The sequence below is a fragment of the Staurois parvus genome, unplaced genomic scaffold, assembly GCF_062004578.1.
Source record: "Staurois parvus isolate SC_StPar_1 unplaced genomic scaffold, SC_StPar_1.0 ptg000832l, whole genome shotgun sequence".
In the NCBI taxonomy this organism is placed as follows: Eukaryota; Metazoa; Chordata; class Amphibia; order Anura; family Ranidae; genus Staurois; species Staurois parvus.
The window spans coordinates 2,993,111-3,020,955 of NW_028318628.1; the positions used below are offsets into that span (position 1 = coordinate 2,993,111).

At 40.1% G+C, this 27,845-nt stretch overlaps 1 protein-coding gene and 1 long non-coding RNA gene across 2 annotated transcripts in view; both read right to left on the reverse strand.

Moving 5' to 3' along the window:
- Window positions 1-703: 703 nt before the first annotated feature.
- Window positions 704-27,845, reverse strand: part of ARSA (arylsulfatase A) — a 48,034-nt gene continuing 20,892 nt past the window's right edge. The window contains exons 7-8 of the mRNA XM_089655307.1: window positions 7,196-7,298; window positions 704-1,363 (exon numbers count right to left, since the gene is read on the reverse strand). Of these exons, the coding sequence (XP_089511433.1) occupies window positions 1,065-1,363; window positions 7,196-7,298 (402 nt within the window). The 3' untranslated portion in view covers window positions 704-1,064. The remainder of the gene's footprint in view (window positions 1,364-7,195; window positions 7,299-27,845) is intronic.
- Window positions 21,659-27,681, reverse strand: LOC149443778 (uncharacterized). Its single transcript, XR_016306616.1, has 3 exons — window positions 23,349-27,681; window positions 22,427-22,590; window positions 21,659-22,321 (listed from the first exon to the last, which is right to left on the reverse strand). It is a non-coding gene; the product is annotated as an uncharacterized LOC149443778 (long non-coding RNA).

Here is a 27,845-nt window from a genome sequence, read left to right on the forward strand (position 1 = left end):
CTTGGGAGACGTTGGACCTTTCAACAGGACAATGATCCCAAGCATACCTCCAAGTCCACTAGAGCATGGTTGCAGAGGAAAGGCTGGAACATTTTGGAGTGGCCATCGCAGTCACCAGACTTAAATCCGATTGAGAACCTCTGGTGGGACTTAAAGAAAGCAGTTGCAGTGCGCAAGCCTAAGAATGTGACTGAACTGGAGGCCTTTGCCCATGAAGAATGGGCGAAGATACCCGTAGATCGCTGCAAGACACTTGTGTCAAGCTATGCTTCACGTTTAAAAGCTGTTATAACTGTAAAAGGATGCTGTACTAAGTACTAAGATTGAATGTCACTTGGGGGTTGAATAAAACTGATAATGCTGTGAGCACAGAAAAGACATTTGTGGTTATTTCATTATAACTGTTATGTTATATTTGTCTGACCTACAAGTGCCTCTTTAATGTAAATGTAAGCAAGATGACTGAATGATCAAAAGCAATGTCAAACTGGCCAAAACACTCAATTTCAGTGGGGGTTGAATAATTTTGGACACAACTGTATATTTGAAAAAAGATGGAGAAGGATTAATTTCAAAAAGTAAATGTAAAAAGATGGTAACAATAGAGGATCATACTAAAAGCAGTAACAGTCATTGCATCTTGAATAAGCTTTGCAATCTTACAGTACCAAGACATTTAAAAACTGACACACACTTCTACACATTTGTTTACAGAATTTTAATTCTTCAAGAATTACTGACCAACGCAAACTGATTATACAATAAGATTCTACGATGGTTACTCCCTTTAACAAATGCTGAATTTCAGTGATTTGCATTTGATTTTTGGTTGAAGACAATGAGCCAGTTGGAGTTTGTAGATCCAGTAGGATAGGATGGGAAATTGGATCTGTTTAAATATAGCACATATGGATATAGGCAATAGGCAAAGTAAGACAACACAAAAGGCAGGGATTTCATGCTGAAAGAAAACTGAGGACTTTCAGCACAGTTCTGATTTGACAGCTAGATTTGTAGGTTATTTTCAAAAGGCACTGCATCTTCATTCACACCATCTCTAAGATCTAACAGTGGCAGCAGCTTGGCTTAGGAGTACATTCTGGGTTACAGCATGGCTTTAGCGAAGGATCCGTGCCTTTGTTGGGCTCACTTGGTGCATAATTCATATTCGTATGGAACCTGTCACGCTCATTCAGGATTTCAGTCAAGATAGGTTCCAGGTCTTTGGGGATGAAAGGCTTTAACAAGTTGTAGTTCTCTGCAGGATCCTTATCAAGATCAAAAAGGAGAGGTGGGTTATGTTCAGTCAACAGTGCTGTTATATGGCAGTCTGGATCTGGAGTTGTCTCACTATGAAATGCGCCTTTGTGAACACAATAAAAACAAACAAAACAAATACTTTAATTATAATAATAATGCATGGAATTCTCACAAAAATTTGATAACTTGGTATCTGATTTTATTATAAGTGCGTTTTTTTTTTTGTAAATATTTTAAATGCCACCTATTGTTTTCATACTTTTAGGACCAGTGCATTTTGTAATGCTTAAGCCAAGGCAAACATTTTGCCTGTTTGGCATGGCTAATTAAAGTGGAGCTAAACTGTATCTGATTCCCACTCAACCTACCTTTAAATATGCCATCTCTACGCCTCCTTTTCATATTACTATCCTGCGTTCCCAAAATCTCCTTTCCTTACCCCTCTGCTCCACCCCAAAGATTACACATCTCACCCTCACTGCTACTATCTCCCTACTACTGCTCTCATCACCTCCTGCTGATACTTCACTCTCCTGCTGACCCAAACACCAGGACAGGAAGACATGTACACTCATATACATCCCGCTCCCATCTTACTTTCCTCACCCTTCTTCTTCTCCTAACCTCTGGGGATATCGCCCTGGTCCTCCAGTATCTCACCCCCACACCAGCCACCCTCTTTCCTCCAGGAATAGCCACAATCCCCTCAATTTACTATCATTCCCCATGCTCCCAAAAACCACCCTCCCTTTTTCAAGTGCGTTCTGGAATGCCCACTCTGTCTGTAATAAGCTCACCTCTGTCCATGACCTTTTTGTCTCCCGCTCCCTTATCCTACTAGCAATTACAGAAACCTGGCTTCAAGCAGCAGATTCTTCTCCTCCCGCAGCACTTTCCTATGGAGACCTTCTCTGGACCCACTCACCCAGACCCAGTGGTCGGAAAGGAGGTGGAGTTGGTTTGCTTCTATCCCCACTGAGCACTTTTCAAGTCCTTCCTAACCCTCCCTCTCTATGTTTCTCTTCTTTCGAGACTCACTGCATTTGGCTGTTTTCTCCCATTTCTCTGAGGATTGCAGTGATCTATCGGCCTCCTGGACCAGTGTCCCGCTTTCTTGATTTATCCGCCTGGCTACCCTACTTTCTCTCCTCTGAACTACCCACTATCATTCTTGGAGATTTTAACATCCCCATTAAATGTCAACAACCCGGCTACATCCCAACTCTTCAACCTAACCTCATCTTTTGCATTAGAACAATGGACACAGTCCTCCACTCACTCTGATAGGAATACATTAGACCTTGTTTTCTCCCATCTTTGCACTCCCTACAACCTCACAAACACCCCCTTTCCTCTCTCTGATCACAATCTCATCACCTTCACAGTGTCCTCATCTTCAAACACGTATCCCTCCAAGCAGCAAACAATTACCTGCAGAAGCCTTCACAACTTGAACCCTGCTGCTTTCCACTCTGCAACTGACCAACTCTATGACAGAATCTCTCCCCTGTCCTGCCCTCACCTGGCCACTACCGTCTACAACAGTTTTCTTTCATCCACACTAGACTCACTTGCTCCCCTAACACCACGAAGCATCAGGCCCCAACCGTTACAACCTTGGCAGACTGATGACACCAGAAATCTTAAACGACATAGTCGCTGGAGCGATTGTAGCGTAAAAACCAAATCTTACCAAGCATTCACCCTATATAAATCTGCTTTCTTAACATACAATTCCTCCCTCCATGCTGCCAAACAAGCCTACTTTGTCACTCTCATCAATAGCTTATCATCCAGTCCTCGTTGTCTCTTCTCTACTTTTAACTCTCTTTCTCCACCTTCACCTCCACCCAGCACCTCACTCACTACTCACGAGATTGCAAATCATTTCAAAAGCAAGATTGATGCAATTCGTAGGGTCATCGCCACTGCACAGACATCTATCCCCCTTATACTAAACCTCCCTCAACACTTTCCTCTTTTGACCTTGCTACTACCGAAGAGGTTACTAAAGTTTTCTCAGAAGCCCGTCTCACTACCTGCCCCCTGGATCCTGTCCCCTCACAACTACTACGGTCACCCTCTTCATCCGTTCTATGCTCCCTCACTCACATCTTCAATCTCTCCCTCTCTACTGGTGCCTTCCCCTCCCCTCTAAAGCATGCGCACATCACTACCATACTTAAAAAGCCCTCTCTGGACCCCACCAACCTGAACGACTTAAGACCCATCTCTCTACTCCCGTTTACCTCTGAACTCTTAGAACGCCTAGTCTACAATCGCCTGAGCTCCTACCTCCCTGACAACAACCTTCTTGACCCTTTACAGTCTGGCTTTCGCTCACTATACCCCACTGAAACTGCCCTATTAAAACTCACTAATGATCTAATAACTGCTGAAACCAATGGCCACTATTCCGTACTCTTACTACTCGACCTATCTGCAGCTTTTGATACGGTTGACCATCTCCTCCTCCTCAAAAAACTCCACTCTATTGGCCTCTGAGACTCTGCTCTCTCCTGGTTCTCCTCCTACCTATCACAGTGCTTCTTCAGCGTTACTTATAACTCTGGCTCCTCCTCTTCACTCCCTCTTTCTGTAGGGGTCCCTCAAGGTTCCGTCCTTGGGCCCCTACTCTTCTCCATCTACAGCTCCTCCCTTGGTCACTTGATAAACTCCCATGGCTTTAAGTACCATCTCTATGCTGATGACACACAAATCTATCTTTCTACTCCTCACCTCACCCCTTCAGTCTCCTCTAGCATTACTAACCTCATATCGGCATGGATGTCTCTCCACTTTCTCAAACTCAATCTTTCCAAAACTGAGCTCTTAGTATTCCATCCAGCCCGTGCCCCCTCCCCTAACTTCTCCATCAAAATCAATAACACAATCATCAGTCCCTCCCCTCATGCCAGGGTGCTAGACTCCCATTTGTTCTTTCAGCCCCAAATCCAATCACTGTCCAAATATTGTAGACTTCACCTCCGCAACATCTCCAAGATACGGCCGTTCCTAACCTCGTAAACCACTAAGCAACTTATTCACTCCCTTGTTATATCTCACCTTGAATATTGTAGCTCCCTCCTCATTGGCCTACCTAATCGCAGGCTATCCCCTCCTCAGTCTATCATAAATGCTGCTGCCAGACTCATCCACCTTACTAACCATCCTGTATCAGCCACCCCTCTCTGCCAATCCCTCCACTGGCTTCCCGTTGCCCAACGGATAAAATTCAAAACATTCACAATAACATATAAAGCCATTTATAACTCTGCCCCAAATTACATCAGCAATCTTGTCTCCAAATATCACCCAAACCGTACTCTCCACTCCTCGCACGACTTCCTGCTCTCTAGCTCCCTTGTCTCCTCCTCCCATGCTCATCTCCGGGACTTCTCCAGAGCTTTCCCCATCCTCTGGAACGCTCTACCCCAATTTATCAGACTATCGCCTACTCTGCTCACTTTTAGGCGATCTCTGAAAACCTATCTCTTCAGGGAAGCCTATCCTGCCCTCAGCTAATAATGGAATCTTCTACTCTTCCTACCAGTCCATCCCCCACAGTTACTACCTCTTGTACCACTAACCCCTCCCTCCTAGATTGTAAGCTCCAAGGATCAGGGCCCTCCTATCCATCTTTTATTGAACTGTATTGTCTCCCTTTATATTGAAAAGCGCTGAGCAAACTGTTGGCGCTATATGAATCCTGTATAATAATAGTAGTATCTGAACTACACAAGCTAAAAACACTATTTACGGTAATTCATTTTTCTGTTTCAGTGTTTTTATTAAAGTTTTAATCACTCATTCATCCACGTCTCCATGCAAAAGTGGCAAGGCTCTAACTAAAGCGGCAGCCAAACAATTATCTATAAGCATAGGTAATGCGGAATCAAATTGCCTGGTGACTTAATGTCTAAGCTGAAGGTATTGGAGGAGCACAGAATTTGTCAATTGTATGGATTTTTGATTCTTAGGTTAGTCCATATATACATATTTCAAAAACCCTTGGACTAGTTAATATATTGTACATTCACATCAGTCCCTAATGCTGAAGCGCTGAGTAAACTGTTGGCGCTATATAAATCCTGTATAATAATAATAGTAGTAGTATCTGAACTCCACAAGCTAAAAACACTATTTACGGTAATTCATTTTTCTGTTTCAGTGTTTTTAGGTCCGTACCTCACATTCATACATACACATACTAGGGCCAGTTTAGACAGGATCCAATTAACCTACCAGTATATCTTTGGAGTGTGGGAGAAAATCGGAGTACCTGGAGGAAACCCACGCAGGCACAGGGAGAACATGAAAACTCCAGGCAGGTGGTGCCGTGGTTGGGATTTAAACCAGAAACCCTAGTACTGCCATTTTCAGTGGAATTAGCACAAAAATTTATAAGCAGCTGATGGTCATGGAAAGCTACAAGACATGTATGAGTGACTTCCTCTATCTTTGACTAACCTATTTATGTATGGAGTGTATTTTGGTGGCAGGTAGTGTAGTGTATTTTTCCACCAATAGCGACCCTTTTTCCTGGGTACCGCTGCTCACACTTTGACCCAGGTTGAGGCTTGGCCCTTTTTATGTAGTCTGGGCCTCGTTCTGGCCCTACGTCAGTGGCGCTACCCTTCATGCGCTGAAGGCGTGAAGTCATTCTGCCTTTAGGGGCGGAGTCACACTGCACATCGCATCTGCCGGAGGGTGTGCCAATGAGCCGGGACTGGTCTCCCATGCAGTCCTTAATTGTGTGGGCCCCCAATTGGCTGCATTTCAATCCTCCATGTGCTGGATTTGCTTATTATCAGATTTCTACTTAGACTATATAAGGCTGTTTCACTTTACCACGTTTGCTGTGCTGCACATAGACACACCATCGTGCCTCTCTACATATTTATATATTATCAAGAAAAGGTATGCTATCAGCCATCACTCTATATTACAACAATTTATTTCAATCTTTGCTGCTTTACTAGATGTAGTTCTCTTTGTTTTAGACCACAAAGCCCTGGTTTGGTGAGGAACACCGCAGCCATCTTTAATCTACCATCGTATATATAGTGGGCCTCTTCACCCAGGACTATTGTAGTAATTTCAGAATAAGTCTTCTTCCACTGAATGCTCTTTGGGTTATGTATACACTTTGGTGTTTGTACAAGCTCTACAATAGACTACGGTTTCTTAATATAGGTTCTCTTTAATATCATTAGATATAACTAAGCCCTAGGTGACTGAATTATATACATTTATATTGAGATATTATTAAATTCTACAGCATGGATGTGGTTCCCATTCCTGGCCCCTTATAGTGACCCCAGTGGCATTGGCGGACATTGGTGTACCCAAACAACATCTGTCTTCAGCACTTCTGTATAACCTTCATTGTTCTTTTAAAATGCTTATGTGGTTATATTAAACAAGCTTAAATTTATGGGTCAGTATTTTGAGATATTTTTTATGTCCATGTGCGGCATGTTTGTCTAATCTGTTATTAAGATGTTAATGTGTATTATTCTTACATTATAGAATATATTTATAGTCATGTATTGCATCCCTGAAGACGAGAAGTTCTAATCTCGAAACGCGTTGGTTGTATGACTATCAAACTGACTATGCACAGTACTCTATATGCAACCTTCTGTAACCATGCTTGTTGAATACTAAGATTCATTTTTAATCATTTTGTATCAATAAACCATTGTGCTTTTTAGAAAATGTTTTTGACTTTGATACCTTGGCTCATTGATCAACGCTGCCCTTTAAACTCCCACTTCTAGGGGAAAATAATTTTTTACTTTGTCTGCAAGAGTACCGTTCTTTTCAATTGTTATTAATAGTGTGTAGTGAACAACTGGCAGACACATCCACTGCCTACCAACACTGTCCAACAACATAGTCATTGATATAAAATAAAGCAGCCTATACTCACCCTGCGTATAGAAGTGGGCCTTGTATTTTCCCATTCTCAGAGCATGAATGCCACGCTTTGAATCGATACTAGGTGGGTAGTAATAAAAGGTGTTCCTTGGACTCTAAAAGGAAAAAGATGCAAGGAAAAAAAAGTGTTGGCAGGATTCATGTTCATTTAATACTGCATCACATGACTTCAATTCCTAAGTATGGCAAATCTAGTAATAATAAGCAATTAAAAACATCTAATTAGAAAAGGATTATATTAAGAGTCTCATTATGACAGTTGAAGGTTAAAAAAAAAACACATTTTCCTGAAATTCATTGAAGTTACCCGTAAAGGCATTTAAATCCTACATGCATGTCTTTTAAGTTCCAACCTTTCCTAACATGAGTCAAAACTAGTGGTGCACCGAAATGAAAATTCTTGAACCGAAACCAAAACATCAAAATGCATTTGGCCAAAAAACCAAAACTGAAATGGACAGTTATTTAAAAAAATGTTTAAAGAACAAAAACAAACAAAAATATATAATTGTATTGCATTCGACATTTTAATTATCATCATGAATTTAAATGAAGATGAATTTATTTTCAGCACTTTTTGGCCACTAGGCTGCTTTTTTGCAGTTTTTGCAGTGCTTTTGCACTAAAAAAAGGCACAAGAAAAGCTCAAGAAAAATGCATCCTTTTAAATTCAATGTATGTCTTCACATTGGTCTGTTGCGCTTCCCTTGCAGTGTTTAGAATCCTACTTGCTGCATATTTGGCGAGTTAAAAAAAAGCGCACCTCCCCATTGAGGCATGGTTCACACTAATGGGTTGTTTAGGGCTTTTTGCAGAGACACACTACAGTCCATTTAACCTGGTTTTCTATGGGACACATTCACATCTATGATTTTTTGAGCTACTGTGTTTTTGGAAAGGGTCAGGAACTTTTATAACCACAAAACGTTGCGTTTTTGGTTCAATAGACTTAAATAGAGATGCTGCAGAAAATGTATGTAGTGTGTTTTTGATGCATTTTCACACGTTTGCTGTGTTTTTAATCTGCCCAGCAACAAATTGGCAAAAATTTTTTTAAAAAGTGTCAAAAACACACGTGCAAAAACTCAAAAGGCACTACAAAAAGCATTGAAAAACAAACAAAACACTAACTGCCTTGGTGTGAACCAGTCCTGAAATGCAATGAAAATGCATTACACGTGTTGCGCTTTTGATGCACTTTGCATTCTTAATCTGCTCAGCAACAAGTTGGCCCAAAAAAAAAATATTAAAAAACACAATACACATCAAAAAACACATTAAAAACATGCGGGCAAAAAAGAAAAATGCACTGCAAAATAGAAAAAACGCAAACTGCATTGGTGTGAACCAGGCTTGAAATGCATTGAAAACACATAAAAAAAACGCATAAAAAAAATTAAAAAGAGCAAAATAAATAACAAAATGCGTCAAAAACGTGCATGCAAAAATGCACCGCAAAACGGACAAAATGCAAACTGCATAGGTGTGAACCATGCCTGAAATGCATTCAAAAAAAAATGTGTTGCATTTTGATGTGCTTTTTTGAGTCACATGGTGGGTAAAATCGCGCATTTTCAGCGTCCAATATTGCCACCTTTTTTCCTATTGGCAAAATGCTGATAACACTATATTCGGCTTTATAAATACGTTATAAACATTATAAATACCTTTCCCTGTTTTCTGTGATCAAATACCCTTTAAACTTCTTATGCAGCTGAGAATAGAGATCTGGGGTTGGAGAAAGAGCAGCACACTGATCTTCCCAGTGAATGACTGTGCAGGGGTGGGATGTTTGAGCACAAGCCTGATCATTGGAATTTGCAGACTGAGTTCCCAGCACAGCTAGAGAACTGACCATGCTGTGCTCTCATGCCTAGTGTGGTCAGTGTGTAACAGGGAAGCAGAGGGACTTGCAGGAACACCAGGGATTTCAGATAAAAGAACAGGATACACTTTCATACAAGTACATGGTACAGTAGGCACATATCAGGAATATGAAATCAGAGAATCCAGAACTTAAATATTGGCCCGGGAGCCTGAAGAACAGCAGCCTCAGTGTTCTGGAAAAGATCAGAACCCTGACAATAACTACTCTCCAGTAGATCAGAACCAGCCAGAACCAGGGAGCCTCCAGAGTATGTAACCAGGACATTGAGAAGATGCCTGAGTGCAGCATCTGTCTACTGGAGATAGAAGAGGAAGCTGAATCCACCAGAATACCCTGCGGTCACCAATTTCAAACTGACTGCATTACAAGGTGGATGCAGGAGAGCAGAATCTGTCCACTCTGCCAGCATGGGGTCGCTCACTATGTATGGGTAAGTGTCATACATCTGTTTTTCTGTATTTTCTATCACTCTTACTATTTCTGAGTAAAAGTGATTATTATTATTATTATAATTAGAGATGAGCGAATCGAACCAGGCGAAGTGGAATTCGTTTCGAATTTCAGGAAAAATTTGATTCGCGGCGAATCCGAATATTAGCATACTTCGGGTGCGCGAATCGGATTTTTCCCGATCAGCTGGCAAAAGTGTCCCTGCAGAGAGCTCCGCTATTTCTGACAGTTCTCTGACAGTTCCTTCACATGTACAGCGGTTGAAACATTGTATCTATTTGTTTCCATTTAGGATACAGATGTTTTTATTCGGAAATAGATACAATGTTTCAACCGCTGTAAATGTGAAGGAACTGTCAGAGAACTGTCAGAAATAGCGGAGCTCTCTGCAGATACACTTTTTGCTGTACTGAAATACTTCTTCTTTTCATTCTTCTCATTCTTCTTTTCATTCTTCTTCTCATTCTTCTTTTCATTCTTCTTCTTCTTTTCATTCTTCTTTTCATTCTTCTCATTCTTCTTTTCTTCTTCATGAAAAGAAGAATGAAAAGAAGAATGAAAAGAAGAAGAATGAGAAGAAGAATGAAAAGAAGAATGAGAAGAATGAGAAGAATGAAAAGAAGAATGAAAAGAAGAAGAAGAATGAAAAGAAGAAGAAAGAATGAAAAGAAGAAGAAAGAATGAAAAGAAGAATGAAAAGAAGAATGAAAAGAAGAATGAGAAGAAGAATGAGAAGAATGAAAAGAAGAATGAGAAGAATGAAAAGAAGAATGAAAAGAAGAAGAAGAATGAAAAGAAGAATGAGAAGAAGAATGAAAAGAAGAATGAGAAGAATGAAAAGAAGAATGAAAAGAACAATGAAAAGAAGAAGAAGAAGAATCTTTTCATTCTTCTCATTCTTCTTTTCATTCTTCTTCTTTTCATTCTTCTTCTTCTTCTTCTCATTCTTCTTTTCATTCTTCTTCTCATTCTTCTTTTCATTCTTCTTCTTCTTCTTTTCATTCTTCTTCTTCTTCTTTTCATTCTTCTCATTCTTCTTTTCATTCTTCTCATTCTTCTTTTCATTCTTCTCATTCTTCTTTTCTTCTTCATGAAAAGAAGAATGAGAAGAAGAATGAAAAGAAGAAGAAGAATGAAAAGAAGAATGAGAAGAAGAATGAAAAGAAGAATGAGAAGAATGAAAAGAAGAAGAAGAATGAAAAGAAGGAGAAGAAGAATGAAAAGAAGAATGAGAAGAAGAATGAGAAGAATGAAAAGAAGAATGAAAAGAAGAAGAAGAAGAAGAATGAAAAGAAGAATGAAAAGAAGAAGAAGAATCTTTTCATTCTTCTCATTCTTCTTTTCATTCTTCTTCTTCTTCTTTTCATTCTTCTTCTTTTCATTCTTCTTTTCATTCTTCTTCTTCTTCTTTTCATTCTTCTTCTTCTTCTTTTCATTCTTCTTCTTTTCATTCTTCTTCTTCTTTTCATTATTCTTTTCATTCTTCTCATTCTTCTTTTCATTCTTCTCATTCTTCTTTTCATTCTTCTTCTTCTTTTCATTCTTCTTTTCATTCTTCTCATTCTTCTTTTCTTCTTCATGAAAAGAAGAATGAGAAGAAGAATGAAAAGAAGAATGAAAAGAAGAAGAAGAATGAAAAGAAGAATGAGAAGAAGAATGAAAAGAAGAATGAAAAGAAGAATGAGAAGAATGAAAAGAAGAAGAAGAATGAAAAGAAGAATGAGAAGAAGAATGAAAAGAAGAATGAGAAGAAGAATGAGAAGAATGAAAAGAAGAATGAAAAGAAGAAGAAGAAGAATGAAAAGAAGAAGAATGAAAAGAAGAATGAAAAGAAGAAGAAGAAGAATCTTTTCATTCTTCTCATTCTTCTTTTCATTCTTCTTTTCATTCTTCTTCTTCTTTTCATTCTTCTTTTCATTCTTCTTCTTCTTCTTCTTTTCATGCTTCTTCTTCTTCTTTTCATTCTTCTTCTTCTTCTTTTCATTCTTCTTTTCATTCTTCTTCTTCTTCTTTTCATTCTTCTTTTCATTCTTCTTTTTCTTTTCATTCTTCTTCTTCTTCTTTTCATTCTTCTTCTTCTTCTTTTCATTCTTCTTCTCATTCTTCTTCTCATTCTTCTCATTCTTCTTTTCTTCTTCATGAAAAGAAGAATGAGAAGAAGAATGAAAAGAAGAATGAAAAGAAGAATGAGAAGAAGAATGAAAAGAAGAATGACAAGAAGAAGAAGAATGAAAAGAAGAATGAGAAGAATGAAAAGAAGAATGAAAAGAAGAATGAAAAGAAGAATGAAAAGAAGAATGAGAAGAAGAATGAGAAGAATGAAAAGAAGAATGAAAAGAAGAAGAAGAATCTTTTCATTCTTCTCATTCTTCTTTTCATTCTTCTTCTTCTTTTCATTCTTCTTCTTCTTTTCATTCTTTTTTTCATTCTTCTTCTTCTTTTCATTCTTCTTCTTCTTTTCATTCTTCTTTTCATTCTTCTTCTTCTTCTTTTCATTCTTCTTTTCATTCTTCTCATTCTTCTTTTCATTCTTCTTCTTTTCATTCTTCTTCTTTTCATTCTTCTCATTCTTCTTTTCTTCTTCATGAAAAGAAGAATGAGAAGAAGAATGAAAAGAAGAATGAAAAGAAGAAGAAGAATGAAAAGAAGAATGAGAAGAAGAATGAAAAGAAGAATGAAAAGAAGAATGAGAAGAATGAAAAGAAGAAGAATGAAAAGAAGAATGAGAAGAAGAATGAAAAGAAGAATGAGAAGAATGAAAAGAAGAATGAGAAGAATGAAAAGAAGAATGAAAAGAAGAAGAAGAATGAAAAGAAGAAGAAGAATGAAAAGAAGAATGAAAAGAAGAATGAGAAGAAGAATGAAAAGAAGAATGAAAAGAAGAAGAAGAATGAAAAGAAGAATGAGAAGAAGAATGAAAAGAAGAATGATAAGAATGAAAAGAAGAATGAGAAGAATGAAAAGAAGAATGAAAAGAAGAAGAAGAAGAATGAAAAGAAGAAGAAGAATGAAAAGAAGAATGAAAAGAAGAAGAATCTTTTCATTCTTCTTTTCATTCTTCTTCTTCTTCTTTTCATTCTTCTTCTTCTTTTCATTCTTCTTTTCATTCTTCTTCTTCTTCTTTTCATTCTTCTTCTTCTTCTGAGGATGAGGATGAAGAAGAAGAAGAAGAAGTAGGATGAAAATAAGAAGAATTCCAAGCCGGCAAAAAGTGTATCTGCAGAGCTCCTCTATTTCTGACAGTTCTCTGACATTCACATTTACAGCGGTTGAAACATTGTATCTATTTGTTTCCATAAATGGAAACAAATAGATACAATGTTTCAACCGCTGTATGGAGTGAATGTCAGAGAACTGTCAGAAATAGCGGAGCTCTGCAGATACACTTAGCGGAGCTCTGCAGATAGATACAGCGGTTGAAACATTGTATCTATTTGTTTCCATTTATGGAAACAAATAGATACAATGTTTCAACCGCTGTATGGAGTGAATGTCAGAGAACTGTCAGAAATAGCGGAGCTCTGCAGATACACTTAACGGAGCTCTGCAGATACACTTTTTGCCGGCTTGGAATTCTTCTTATTTTCATCCTACTTCTTCTTCTTCTTCATCCTCATCCTCAGAAGAAGAAGAAGAGGATGAGGATGAAGAAGAAGAAGTAGGATGAAAATAAGAAGAATTCCAAGGCGACAAAAAGTGTATCTGCAGAGCTCCGCTAAGTGTATCTGCAGAGCTCCGCTAAGAAATAGCGGAGCTCTGCAGATACACTTTTTGCCGGCTTGGAATTCTCCTTCTTCTCATCCTTCTTCTTCTTCTCATCCTTCTCCTTCTTCTCATCCTTCTTCTTCTCATCCTTCTTCTTCTTCTCATCCTTCTCCTTCTTCTCATCCTTCTTCTTCTTCTCATCCTTCTTCTTCTTCTCATCCTTCTCCTTCTCATCCTTCTCCTTCTTCTCATCCTTCTTCTTCTCATCCTTCTTCTTCTTCTCATCCTTCTCCTTCTTCTCATCCTTCTCCTTCTCCTTCTTCTCATCCTTCTCCTTCTTCTCATCCTTCTCCTTCTTCTCATCCTTCTCCTTCTTCTCATCCTTCTCCTTCTTCTCATCCTTCTCCTTCTTCTCCTCCTTCTCCTTCTTCTCATCCTTCTCCTTCTTCTCATCCTTCTCCTTCTCCTTCCTCATCTCCAAGGGCATTTAAATTAAAGGTACAGTGTTCTGCACTAATATAAAGGCTCTCTGAAGCCTAGAAACCCTTTTTATAAGTTAAATTCGTAGCGAATAAATTCGCATCGAATCGAATTTCTTCCTCAAATTCGGCGAATCAGCCGAATCGAATTTTTGAATAATTCGCTCATCTCTAATTATAATACAGTATTTATAAAGCGCCAATAGTTCGCTCAGTGCTGTACATTACAATGGGGAACAGAACATGTGACAGAACAATAACAATACAATGCAAAACATGAGGGGATCGAGGGCCCTGCTCTTTCGAGCTTACAATCTAGGAGGGAGGGGATAGTGGCACAGGAGGAGATAGCTGTGGGGGATGGAGTGGTAGGAAGAGTGGAGGAGGTCGGCAAGTTAGCAGGGGGTGGGGTAGGCTTCCTTGAAGAGATGGGTTTTCAGGGTGCGCCTAAAGGAGAGGAGAGTAGGTGATAATCTGATGGGTTGGGGCAGGGAGTTCCAGAGGATGGGTGACACCCTGGAGAAGTCCTGGAGGCGGGCATGGGAGGAGGAGACCAGGGAACTAGAGAGAAGGAGGTCTTGTGAGGAGCGGAGTGTGCGTGCTGGGCGGTACTTGGATATTAGGTCAATGATGTAGTTCGGGGCAGTATGGTGGACAGCTTTGTACGTCAGTGTTAGGATTTTGAATTTGATCCGTTGTGCAATCGGAAGCCAGTGGAGGGATTGGCAGAGGGGGGTGGCGGAGATGGAGCGGTTGGAAAGGTGAATGAGTCTGGCAGCCATATTCAGGATCGACTGAAGCGGGGATAGCCTGTGGCGAGGCAGGCCAGTATGGAGGGAGTTGCAGTAATCGAGTCGTGATATGATGAGGGAGTGGATGAGCTGTTTAGTGGTTTCTGGGGTTAGGAACGTGTGTATTTTGGCGATGTTGCGGAGGTGATTGTTTTAATATCTAGCAAAATCATTTAGAACCAATTTTGAAATCTGAGTTTTCTTCTCTCACCTACAGTCCACATTTGATCTACCAAATTATGGATGGATGGATGCTGTCATGCCTGGAGAATTTTACTCCATGGACCCACCGATTAGTATGGAGTTTAATCTAGCAGCACGAACTCTGCAAATTCAACTGAATAATGACATCTGCAGCAGGTAAGCCATGCATGATATAAGGATAGATTTCCCCCTTTACGATATTATTCCTGCCAACTACCAAAATGGTCACTTTATGGAAAATATGGATTCTTAGTCTTGTGTGAAAGCTTTGTGAATAGAGCCTATTGACACTGGAGCCAGCTATAGTGAATGTAATCTGTAAGGTTTGCTAAAATGCAGATCTTTATTACAGAGCAATCAAACGGGTCAAATTATTAATAAATTGGTGGATCAGATAAAGCCTTCTGCTCTATAAATGGTTTTGGGTTTGGTTAGTTACAAAATGAACATGAGCTTTGTATTTACTCAGAATCATGCTGAGCTGGCCAGAACCAACTCTTGAGGGAGTCTATTCCACATTTTCACAGCTCTCACTGTGAAGAAACCTTTCCGTGTTTGGAGATTTAATTTATTTTTCTCCAGACGTAAAGAGTGCCCCCTTGTCCTCTGTGATGACCTCAGGGTGAATAGCTCTACACCGAGTTCACTATATGAACCACTGATGTATTTATACATGTTGATCATATCCCCCCTTAATCTCCTCTTCTCAAGAGAGAATACATTCAGTTCCTCTAATCTTTCCTCACAGCTGATCTCCTCCATGCCTCTTATCAGTTTGGTTGCCCTTCTCTGTACCTTCTGCAGTTCCCCAATGTTCTTTTTGTGAATTGGTGCCCAAAACTGAACTGCATATTCCAGATGAGGCCTTACTAATTGATTTGCCTTACTATGATTTGTACCGGGGTAATATGATCTCTCTCGCTATGGAGTCTATACCTCTTTTAATACAAGAGAGGATTTTGCTCGCTTTAGAAATCGCAGCTTGGCATTGCATGCCATTATTAAGCTTGTGATCTACCAGAACTCCCATATCCTTCTCCACCATTGATTCCCCCCAGGTTGTACTCCCCCCTAGTATGCATGATGCCATGATAGAAGCCATTGGTTTCTCAGGAAGCAATAAAACCCAACAGAGATTCTAAGCTATCCCTGCTCTATGCAAAACAAAACATTTTGTTGGGTGTTTCATTAGCTGCTGTGGTTGAATCAGGAGATGGATACAAGAGACAAGAATCTGGCTTGGCTGATTCTGGTCTGTGTCTTTTATTGGTCGCTCTTTTCTCCCAAAACAACCCACCTTGACCATTGTAGGATAACAGTGATTGTTTTGTTAGCTGGTAAAATTATTTAGAACATATTTCTTTAAAAAAAAATCCTTAAAACAAGTTTTTTTTCTCTCCTCACAGATATAGCTGCGGATTTGTGGACAGATTATCAACATCACTGCAGACCAAGCCATCCGTTTCCATTTTCGTTTAAGATAGATAATTAAGTTAGCAAAATAAATATAAATAACGAGCGCTGATATAAGGAAAACAAAGCTGCTAGCACAAGAGATAGTGACAACAAATCTCACAAGGGAATATGCATGTAAAGTGCAGTGCTGAGTATTAAATAAAGATAAAATATATCACCAATGCAAACTGAATATTATAAATCACACAATAAAAACTAAGTGCAATATATGATCAAACTATAACTGAATGATGAAATAAACAAATAAAATACATCCAGTAAAAAGTCAAAGCAAAATCAATCAGTGTGGGTAAATGTTGGGGGCATGCGGCCTGGTATGGTTCAAGGGGGGGCGCTCGCTCGTCTCCCCCTTTCCTGGCTTGCCGGGCTGCATGCTAGGATAAGGGTCTGGTATGGATTTTGGAGGAGACCCCCACGCCATATTTTTTTTTAATTTGGCGTGGGGGTTCCCCTAAAAATCCATACCAGACCTGAAGGGCTTGGTATGAATGGAGGGGGGACCCCACAACATTGTTTTATCATTTTTTAAAAATTATTTTTAATGCCCATTATATGCAGCTGAGCTGCAATATGTAGGTGGGATGTTGTGCGAGTGTGGCTTTGGCTTTAGTGTAGGTGGAGACACAGGGGGCCCCATCAGACTCAGCATTACTAAGAATCATGGAGGATGACTAACATTTTAGATATTGGCAAATTACTATTGAATTCATATATAAGGGACATGAAACTTACTGTTGAATTATTAAGACAATCCAAAAGCCAACAATATTGGGGAGATAGGTAACAATATGTCTCCATATAATTCAATAGAAATAAAAAACAAAATTAGGCACACTAGTGTTCACAAGTTTGGAGTCACCCAGAAATGCTTATGTCTTCTATATAAACCGATACTTATATTCACCAATGTAATATTAAAATGCTCAGAAATTATAGACATTATTACATAAGATACATTTAAAAAACAGAGCAGAGGTGGCTGACACAAATAATATTTGTTGTCAATTTTCTGCAATTATGATGGTCTCACTACATGCTTTTATTGGATGGAAACATATCTGTGCAACACATAGATTAAAGTGGAGTTCAGGCATACTCTGGATAATTGTCTCTTGGTCTTTTGAGTAAAGCAGCATAGAAACAGGGAAACTGAAAAATTGCACAGGATATTGTGGTAAATCTGTAGGTAAATAAGAGAACCAGAACCTTTGCTATGTGGAAGAGTTGGTTTAATAATAAAATTGGCTGTGTTTCCACTCAGGACAGGGCTACAGAGGGGATTCCGTTCCTGGGAAATTAACCAGTAATCTAATCAAAGATATTGGAAGCAGAGGAGCTACTGCAGCCAGCAAATAACAGTAACCACAAGTATATAGATGCAGACAGCATAAAAATAATACAAGCTTTATTTAACCTCTTGACGCCGACACAAATTTGCGGCCTCACGGAACTGGGCTTTTTTCCATGGGGCCGCATATATGCGTACCTGTCTTTGTGCTGGGAGCATGCTGCACTGTACGCTCCCAGCACAAAGACCGCAGTTTCACTGAGAGCCCTGGGTCCCGTTCTAAGGATCGGGACCCAGGACTCCCGATTCTGGGTCACATGATCGCTGTGATAGCCAATCAGAGGCTATCTCAGTAATCAGTCACTGTGCAGCACGACCCCCTTGTTTTTTTTTCTCTCTCTAATAATGGCGAAGAGAGATACATTGTTACATTGTATCTCTCTAACTCCTGGCATAGAGAGGAAAAAAAAATGTTTGTAAAAAAAAAAAAAAAAAAAAAAAAAGATAAATATTAAAAAATAAGGTCAAAGGTCAAGTCAGTGTGTTTTGAACAAAACGTGCACTATTGTTTCTGGGCTGTACTACGGGTACAAACAACAAATAACATTCACATATATGGTATCGCTGCAATCGTCAAGAGCTGGATAATTTATTTTGGGTTGTTCTTCAGTGGTAGGTTATGGTAGAAACAAGAAACACACAGCTAAATTAAAAAAAAATGATTTTTTTTTTACCATTTTGGGCCAGTTTTCCTTTGATAATAAAAAAAATCAGGAAATATCCATTACCATTTACCACCAAATGAAAGCTCAATTTGTCCTGAAAAAAAATGCAGTATAATTCACCTGAATGTACAAGGTAGTTGTGATGATATGTACATTTTTACTAACACATGTCAACGTTGCAAAATTGTGCTTAGGCATTTAGATTTGTTTTAGCCTTAGGCGTGAAGGGGTTAAGCAAAGATTATTATTAGTGCATATATCCAATTTACAAACAGGTATTATCACCAAAGGGCCTCATAGGAGTCCTGGTGGAACTGTGCATATATACCCAGGTATATGTAGTTATTATGTGATACCTCCGGATGAATGTTGCAGCAAAGTCCTGTTGCAGGGGCCCCTGAGGATTATGTGGCGTAAATCCTTGTGTCGGAGACCTGAAGACAAGATCAGCAGTGATGGGGAGATCCTCCAACTGATGTCTAACCAGCCTGGAACTCAGCTTCTCACATGCAGAAACTGTGGTGTGGCTTGAAACGCAGAATCAGCTTATCTTCTCTGCAATTTAGCAACTCCCTAGTAGTTTCCATTCTAAATGCAACTGGTCCTCTAACTACCAGAAGTGACCATTGGAGGCCTAACGTGACTCTAGCCTTTAATAGCTAAAACTATCTATAGAATCCCAGACCACAAGGACCAGGATTAACTAAAATAACAGGATTTTAAAACCCTATTGCAATAAACAGGTTCAACAACTATTATACTGGACGGTGACAACTACACAAATACAGTAGCACAGATCTAGCTGACACTGTGCATGTATAATAACAATAAGATAGAGACTTGACTGTCACTAAGATTCAGCTCAAAACGTTATGGGCAGCTATAGTTAAACAGCCAGAACACAGGAACAATTAACCAACAGTCTCTGCTTCTGGTCTGGATAAAATACAGTAGTCCCGTCAGACACAGGATGTGCTAATACATAATAAGCACTGTGTAAACTGTTGGTGCTATATAAATCCTGTATAATAATTAGTTACACATAAGACTGTGATATTAGCAACTAATTGTAGAGGGCAGTAGATCCATACAATTGCACTATGTACTATACTATAAGGACCAAAGGAAACAAATTATGAATAATTACTGCAATCACTGTTATTGACAGACTGCAGAAATGCTTCCATACATGCTCATTCTTTACATGTAATTTTCACATTACATCTGGTCTTCTATTTGTCAGCATGTTACACAGCTAAAGCTGGCATTAGCCATTAAAGTTACATTTCCTGTGAGGTCACTTCCTTCTGTTAGGGACTTCTCATTGCCACCTGTGTGGATTCCCTTTGGAGAATCTTCTTTGTTTGGTTACTATGTCTGCTCTCACAAGCATTATTGCTTTAGTACTTGCCACTGCAATTTTAAGATAATATACTTAGCAAAGGCAATGTTTCTTTGACTAAATGTTATTCGAAAAGTATCGCAATGTTTGCAATATATGGGTAATTTATTTGCTTGTATGTTTTTTTTCATGGGTATTAAGATTGCCAAATGTTCAAAAATACATTGCAGTCATGTTAACCCTTTTTGTTTTTTTGTTTTTTAACAGCCAGACTTAATTTAGCAGTAACAGTATGTGTTAGACATAAATGACAAACACTGTGACTATTTTTTCAGTTTGACATAAGGCCTGAGAACTAGAATGCTGACAGTTGCATGAGAACATTCCATGTTCTCAGTCATAAGGTTAAAGTGGTTGTAAACCTCAGACATTTGAATAAAGCATTTTCCTCTATATAATGTGTGCTTGTCTCAATCCACAGCACTGAGTGTCATTTTCTCTGCTACCTAGTTCCTCTGCCATCTGCATGAGTCACTTCTGACAATTTTTCCAGACACCAGGGGGTTTATTTACTAAAGCTGGAGAGTCCAAAATCAGACTCCCTTCTGCATAGAAACCAATCAGCTTCTAACCTCAGCTTGTTCAATGAAGCTTTGGCAATGAAACCTGGAAGCTGATTGGTTTCTATGCAGAAGGGAGTCTGATTTTGGACTCTCCAGCTTTAGTAAATAAACCCCCAGGTGTCAGGAATGGATTTACCACTGGTGGTGGGACTCACCTGCAGTGTGGGCTGCAGTACCAGGGCTGGCCAGCGGGTGCTCTCAGCAACCAGAAGCTCACTCCTGCAATCAGCCATCACCTGAGGCTGATTGCAGGAGGTGTATTTAAGGAATGGCCAGACCTGCAGTCAGTGCCTTGGTGTATTGTTTCCCATGAGCCCCTGTACGTGGTATCCTGTGTTCCTGCCTATCTGCCTAGTTGCTGACCCTGCTTTGATCCTGACCTCTGCTGACCGTCTCCTGTTTAACCCCTGGCTTGCCTGACCATCTTTCTGCCTGATCCTCTGTACCACGCTGCCCGTGAGTTACTGAACCCGGCTTGTGACCCTGACTATTCTCTGCCTGCTCCTCTGGTACTTCGCTGCCCGCACATTGCTGAACTGGCCTGCCTGACTCTACCCAGACGATCCATCCATCCCGCACGGATCTGTCCCTGTTACCAGGTCTGCCAGCCTCTTCACGTCAGGCTCCTTTCCCCGCACACCTCTGACGACGCTCTTTTCCATTGCCAGGTGTACTCAGGGGTTGCAACCTGGTCTCAGTCTGCTCCAAGTCCATCCCCACCATCAGGGGCCCTGGTGGATAAGCAAATTGGGACTTAGACCCCGCGCCCTGTACAGTACCTAACGGCCTGCCTGACCATTCCACCTCTCCAGCCCTGGCTACGCCTGTGTTCCCACCTATTTCTGGTCATACCCGGATCCCTAACACCAGGAGTTAAAAAGGTGGGGGGAGCTCCAGCACACAGTCTGCGATTGACAGCCTCAACTCTATTGCTGTGTGAAGGGGTGGGGTGTACCTTCCCTCCCTTTCCAGTACAGAATAGAGGGCTGCAGATAAACAGGTACAATTTATGTAGGATTTATTTCATCTCTGTGTATCACTTCACTAGGTATATGTAAGGGTTTACAACCACTTTAACATTCTCCATTTTTTATGTGGCTTACAGAGGTATCCCCCACTGAACGTCCTATAGTTACTCTATGGTAAGTTAACACTACTCATTTCATGTGTTTTAGGTTATCCAAACATGTGCCATCCTGTTTCCTTTCAGGCAGCTATCATTCATAGTACTCAGTCTTCCTAGTTGAATGAAGCTGGACATCATTCTGCAAGCAACACTAAGTACACTTATTGACCAAAGATAGATCTGTGTCTGAAATATGTGGATCAAAGATAAGTATCACATCCTTTTTATTCCAAGTTTCACTAAAATTCACACATTGTTTAAATAAATCTTAAGTGGAAAATGTGTGCATCGTGGGAGAAGCTACATGCGGCAACAAGCAGACAAAAAAAAAAATCACTAAAAGAAAAATAGACAAAAGTTCTAAAAACTTATAGATTTATTGACCCTCTGTTAACAAACATAGCAGAAATAAATCAAACGGCAAGGCTAATCCAGAAAAAGCAATGAGGCAGAGCCTAACGGTGTTGTATCGTCCACGGTTTGTTCATCCATGGACCTTCTCTGACGGGATTAATTCTCAAAGAACGAAGGTGGGGGATGGGAAGAGGATTGTAGGTGGATAACTGGGGAAGTAGAGAGGGGAGCAATAGCAGGATAGGAGGGATGAGGAAGATAGGGCTGTTAGGGGGGGATAAAATATTTAATTAATAAACTAGCTAATTACATCAAGCATATCCTGCCACAAGGCAATCATTTTGTTATTTAGAACTTTATCCATAGGTGGGCTAAAGGACATTTCCAAATTATAATTTTGGCCCTCCTCTCTTCATCTGGAGTCTTCTGACATCTTTGGAATGGCACCCTCTCATTTGTCCATCCAGCTATGGAACTGCCAGCAAGTGGCTGTGATACTGCAGAGGCAAATTCAACCTTTGCCAGGGTATCCTGCCTGTCCTCAGGTACCATTGGGTTTTCATAGGATAGTGGATTTGCAGCACAAGATACGGGAGTGTCCACAGTCCTTTCTTCCCAAGCTCAGTCCTCTGCTGCCAATTGGTCCACATCACAAATGCTCTTGGTTCTGGTTAAGGAATGAAAAAAAATAACATAAATAGGTAAACCCTTGCTTGGGGAAAATATCTCAAAAAAACATTCCTAGCCAACATTATTAGCCATGTTCACTCACTGATAAAGCTGCATAAAAGGATGCAGAAAATCGAGTTTGTGCAAGTGGTGGTAAAAATGGTGCCTGGAACTCCTGCGCCATTTATTTTTTCTCCTGCATCTGCAGGCACAGTCCTCACAGGTAATTGTCTTTAATACTGCTCCATTTTGTCTTCAAAGTAGTCACTGCCAACGAATAAAAAAATAAATAATTGGATATTAGAATAACATTTCATTCTCTTTACAGGTCACTTGCTATTGAAAAAATTCATATCTATCTATGCAATTTCAGTTCCATTTGGGTAAATCAACCATCTACTGCATTATACTATGAACATGCACAACAATCTGGCAGAGCTTGCAGAAATTGGTGATCCGACACGGGAGGTGGAAAGAAACTGCAGATTTATTTTGTCAAAGATGTTTGGATGTGATAGATGGAAAGCAGATCAGAGTAGTGAATGTCATCATGTTGTGGAAGCAAATACCAGTACTTTAACTACAAGAAGCATTTTTCTTCAGTTCTGCTGGCAGTTGTGGATGCAGATTACCACTTCAACTATATAGATGTGGAGTACGGGATGTTACAGAAGCAGCAGTGATTCCCTCCAATTTTAACCAATCAAAAGTTGAGGAAAAGCCAACTCAGTACACTTGCTGCCTTCCCCTTCCTGGCCACCATGGCCGCATTAATGGCTATAGTAGGGGATGGATGTTAAAAGGAAAAACCCATGCCATTTTTTAACATTAATATATATTTTATTAATACAAAACAAATATAAAAGAATAATATTGGGGTGCTGCTGTTTGTAAATAAAGTGGTAAGATTCATCCCCAAATACTTAAATGTTCTTTATTGCAGTGCCCTTGATTCCAAGTTCCCCCACTCAAACAAAGCAAGACAGATACAATTATCCTAGTATAGAAATTATTTTTTTACTCACCAGTGGCTGTCTGCTGTGATTTTTAGATCGATTCTCAATCTGTGTCTATCCGGGAGGCAATGTGCTGTCGGATGCGGGTCTATCCGGGAGGCAATGTGCTGTCGGATGCGGGTCTATCCGGGAGGCAATGTGCTGTCGGATGCGGGTCTATCCGGGAGGCAATGTGCTGTCGGATGCGGGTCTATCCGGGAGGCAATCTGCTGTAGGATCCGGGTCTATCCGGGAGGCAATGTGCTGTCAGATCCGGGTCTATCCAGGAGGCAATCTGCTGTCGGATCCGGGTCTTTTGTTACGGTTATACAGCCTATGGATTTGATCACAAATCTTGGGCTGGTCTTGCACCATGGGGATGAAGGAATCTACATCCACCAATCCTGAGCTAAACATTTTTTCGGTTTTCGACATTTTTCTTCGCGCTCTCCACTCCCAAACACTGTCCAGAAAACAGTAGGTGGACTATAGGTCAACAGAGGAGTCAAAATGCTGCAGTTTTGCATCTAGACACGCTGACATGTGTTGCGCTGAAGTGCATTGACAAGCATTGGACAGGTTAAAAAAAGTAGCCAGTTGTACTTTTTTCAGCACACATCAACACAACGTGATGGTGTGAACTGGACTCATTGTAAATCCTTGATTTGGGAGCTGTGTATGCGCTAGGAATACCCTGAGCAAGGCATCACATTGAGATTTGGTCTAGTCCCACCCCCAGCAAATTTGCCAGGGAAGTTATTCTTGAATATTGATCATACTTTTTTTAATGATTTTTATATTATTACAAAATATGATTCTGTATACTGGGAGTACAATGTTTCTGGATGAGGCATAGTTATTTGACACTACATGTGAACATGCTATATTTTATTTGCGCATTTTTATTTTATTTGTGCATTTTTAAACATGGTGGATATCAATAAAATATATTGTTTTTACGTATGACTGAGTGGGTGCCTTAAAAGACTGCTGGGTTTGTTTTTTTGCCTTCATTGTCAAATATCTAGACATGCCACCTAAAGCATCCAAAGCTTTGAAGACACCTTTCTTTCCATCACACCACTTGACAGCTAGGTGGGTAGGTGCTGGACATGAAAATGTGGTCAGTAACCCTTCACTACTCCAAGGGGGGCAGGTAAAGAGTCAGAGACTATTGAAGGAAGGTAACTATGTTGGAGTATCCAAGACATATACTATGCAGGTCCACCTAAACCCACCAGGCTATATCATAATCCCACTTATGGGTTTAGATACAAAACCTTTTCCTTATCTAGAGGCAGGTAGAAAACAAACAAATAAACAAACGCCAATCTGTAATAAGTAATTACAGCTGGTTCATGACAATACTGTAGGCCTTTGGGCAAGCTGTGCCTCTAGGCGTAACTTCATCTCTCAAAAAACCTCTCTACTGTACAAAGGCAGAAGAAACAGTAGGCAGTTGTAATCACTTCATTACAAGACAGAAGTCCAGCAGTGAGATAAGTGTTTATTTATTAACACGGTTGTATGTGCACTATATTGTATCAACAGTGGCCGCAGGATAGAGGATTCCAACTGGATGTCTGCCTTTGTAAAGGTTTCTTAAAATTTCTAGGATGCCACACAAGGAACAGAGTTATCCTCTCTCTTCTTCATTCATCCTCCCTCTACAATCTCTTCCTTTCTTTTCTTAAAATGTTACTAAACCCACAACAGTAAAATCAGTCTGTATCTGCGGTAAAGCACTGTGGAACCTAAGGGGTTAATCCTCTGCATTGTGTAAAAATGCTGTTTGATCCTGACTTCTCTAATCCCCCCCCCTTATTCCAGTGTCCCCCTCTTATCTCCTGATCAGACATATTGTGTGGAGACACTCTAGCAATACACACAAAACTGAGCATGTGCAGAGAGTTTTTTTTTTCTTGTAAGAGTGCATGTGATCAGCACAGGGCCAATCAGCACTCTCCAGACAGAGGTCAGGAGTTCTGCATCCTCCTAGAGCAGAAAGAAAACACTTTCAACAAGCTTTAACATGTGCCCTGCTGAACACTGATAGAAGTCACAAGACTGCTCTAACTGCTGATGAGAAAAAGTATTTAGCAGTTTATATTTACTAAAATAATTACATTTCTATGTTCTGTATACTGTGGGAGACCAGACAGAGTGAATGTAGGTCCTGGGTTTAGTAACAGTTTAACATGCACACCTCTAATTAGTAACAATCTAACATCAGAGCATTTTGACTGGCGATGACAAAGGGTAAAATGGAAGCACCTTAAGGCCCATGTTACACCTACAATCCTGTTGCTGTTGGAAAATCAATTGGAATAAGAAAATCACTCACCTGTTTGCACAGCATTGCTTAGTCTAATGGCTCTTTAACACTTGTGGTGTCCTCTGAAGATCGATCTGTGTTCGGATCACCTTTCAGAGTGCATTTAACAAGTGGCGAGGTGGTGTTATACCACCTCCTCACCACCTGATTTAACTACATAATGTCACACTATCACACTGCAACTGCATGCATTGCACCTGGTTGTGGCGCAGTCCCACTGAACTCAATGGGCGAGTTTGACAGACAGCGCCGCTTGTGAAACTCTGCACCATGTGTACAGCCCTTTCCAGCCATACTGAGGATTCTTGTGGGTGGCAAAACTGCTGTTCTGCCACCTGTTTTTACCCCACCCCTTTGCTGCCCATGTGTAATTAAGCGCTAAGGCTTGATGAGCGAGGCTACACTCTCTTGACAGAAATCCTGCAGAATTGCTGGGCTCAATGGCCAGCAAAGGACTGCCACTGTACAAACAGGTTAATATTTTTCTGTCCTGTTATTGGCGAATTGTTGCCAGGAGCAGGCTTATAAGTGTGATAATGGCCTTTTTGACAAAATCTTACCAGTTAGGCACGGGGTGTTTAATAACGCTGGTAACGTTAGCTGTGTAAAGTCACATTAAAAAAAACTTGAGTTTTTCTGTGCTTTTTAGCGTTTAGCAGCGTTTTTCCGCGTGTTTTTGCGTTTGCAATTTTTAGCGTATTTTCTTACCAAAAATAATAATTTTTTTGGTAAAAAAAACCCCCCAGAAACGCCGGTTTGCAGCGATTTACTGCAATCTACTGTGTTTTTCGTCGTTAGAACATTTTTACAGCTAAAAAACTCCTCTAGAAACCCACTAGTCCTGGGTTTTTTTCCAGCCAAAAGACGCCCCTGCCAAAAAACATTGATTACAGTCTATGTGTGCATGGACACATAGGATAACATGCTGGGGGGTTTACTGGCTGTAGAAAAAAACGTCAAAAGCCAAAAACAGCCGATGTAAATACGTCCAGTGTGCATGAGGACAAAGAATGTTTCGGTGAAGATAAAATCAATCGCATGTGAATCAATCATGACAGCCAAAACCATTAGGATACATATGAACCAAATCACATTTCCAGGACAGAAAATTATTGCAGGGTTATGGCATGTGTGGCCACGGTACAAACCTACTATGGCTTCTTGCACATGGGTACATAAGCCTGTGTAATGTAAACTCCAGAATTTTCCCCACTGCTTGGGCAACCCAGGTGCTGCGTACACTTGCCCATAGACATAGCCATACTTCACATATATGATGGTACTCATGTATACCGTATGGGTGTATACAATAAATAGAAAATTAATAAAGCGAAAGAACCCTTGCGCAATTTTCTATATAATAACCAAATAACCACTTCTGCTGCTGCTTACAATGTTATGTGTTCCCACACACTGCCAACTATGTTTATATTATCTGATTGCAGTGCTGCAAATGCACAAAATTTATCCCATAATTACATCCCCCAAGAAAATGAATCATAAACTATACACATATCAAATCAATCTGTGTGCTGAAAAAGGCCTATATAACATGCATATACAATACCACCACTTGCAGATAAATAAAACAATTGTGAACAAGCAAATAAAAGTCAGAGTTCTTTCGTGCTCCATGATCGCTTCAATAACACACGTGTGACTCCCAATGCGAGTCCACCACCAGTCACACTACATTCTCACGCTATCGTTTGATCCATAAATACAATAGGTCAAAATCGTGCCTTCCCCTTTAAGGGGCAGGCGGATACCAAGTGGTTCTCTACACTCTTCTGCTGGAATCACACATCGCCATTATTCCTTCACACTCTCTTATTTCTCTTGGCTTCAGGTTTTATTTCCAAAGATAGCAGAACTTTTATTGTATACTGCTTTTTTATATTACCCACAACAGGTGCTCAAAAAAATTTAAAGAATCATAGCGCTTTCCGCTAAAATATTACTAGTTGCATTATCCCCACCGGCTGCCGCATCCAGGCCCTTTAAGTGGATCAAAATGCTGGGGGGGGGGGGGGGGGGGGAGGTGAAGGCGGGTGTTCCGATCACGTGTCACATGATTGAAAGCTCTTGACCGCAAATATACATCCTTGCCAGTTTAGTTGGGAAAGAGCAGGGAGCGTGCTCACACACAGTAGACTGTTTACATAAAGATGCATATATGCGTTACAGAGCAT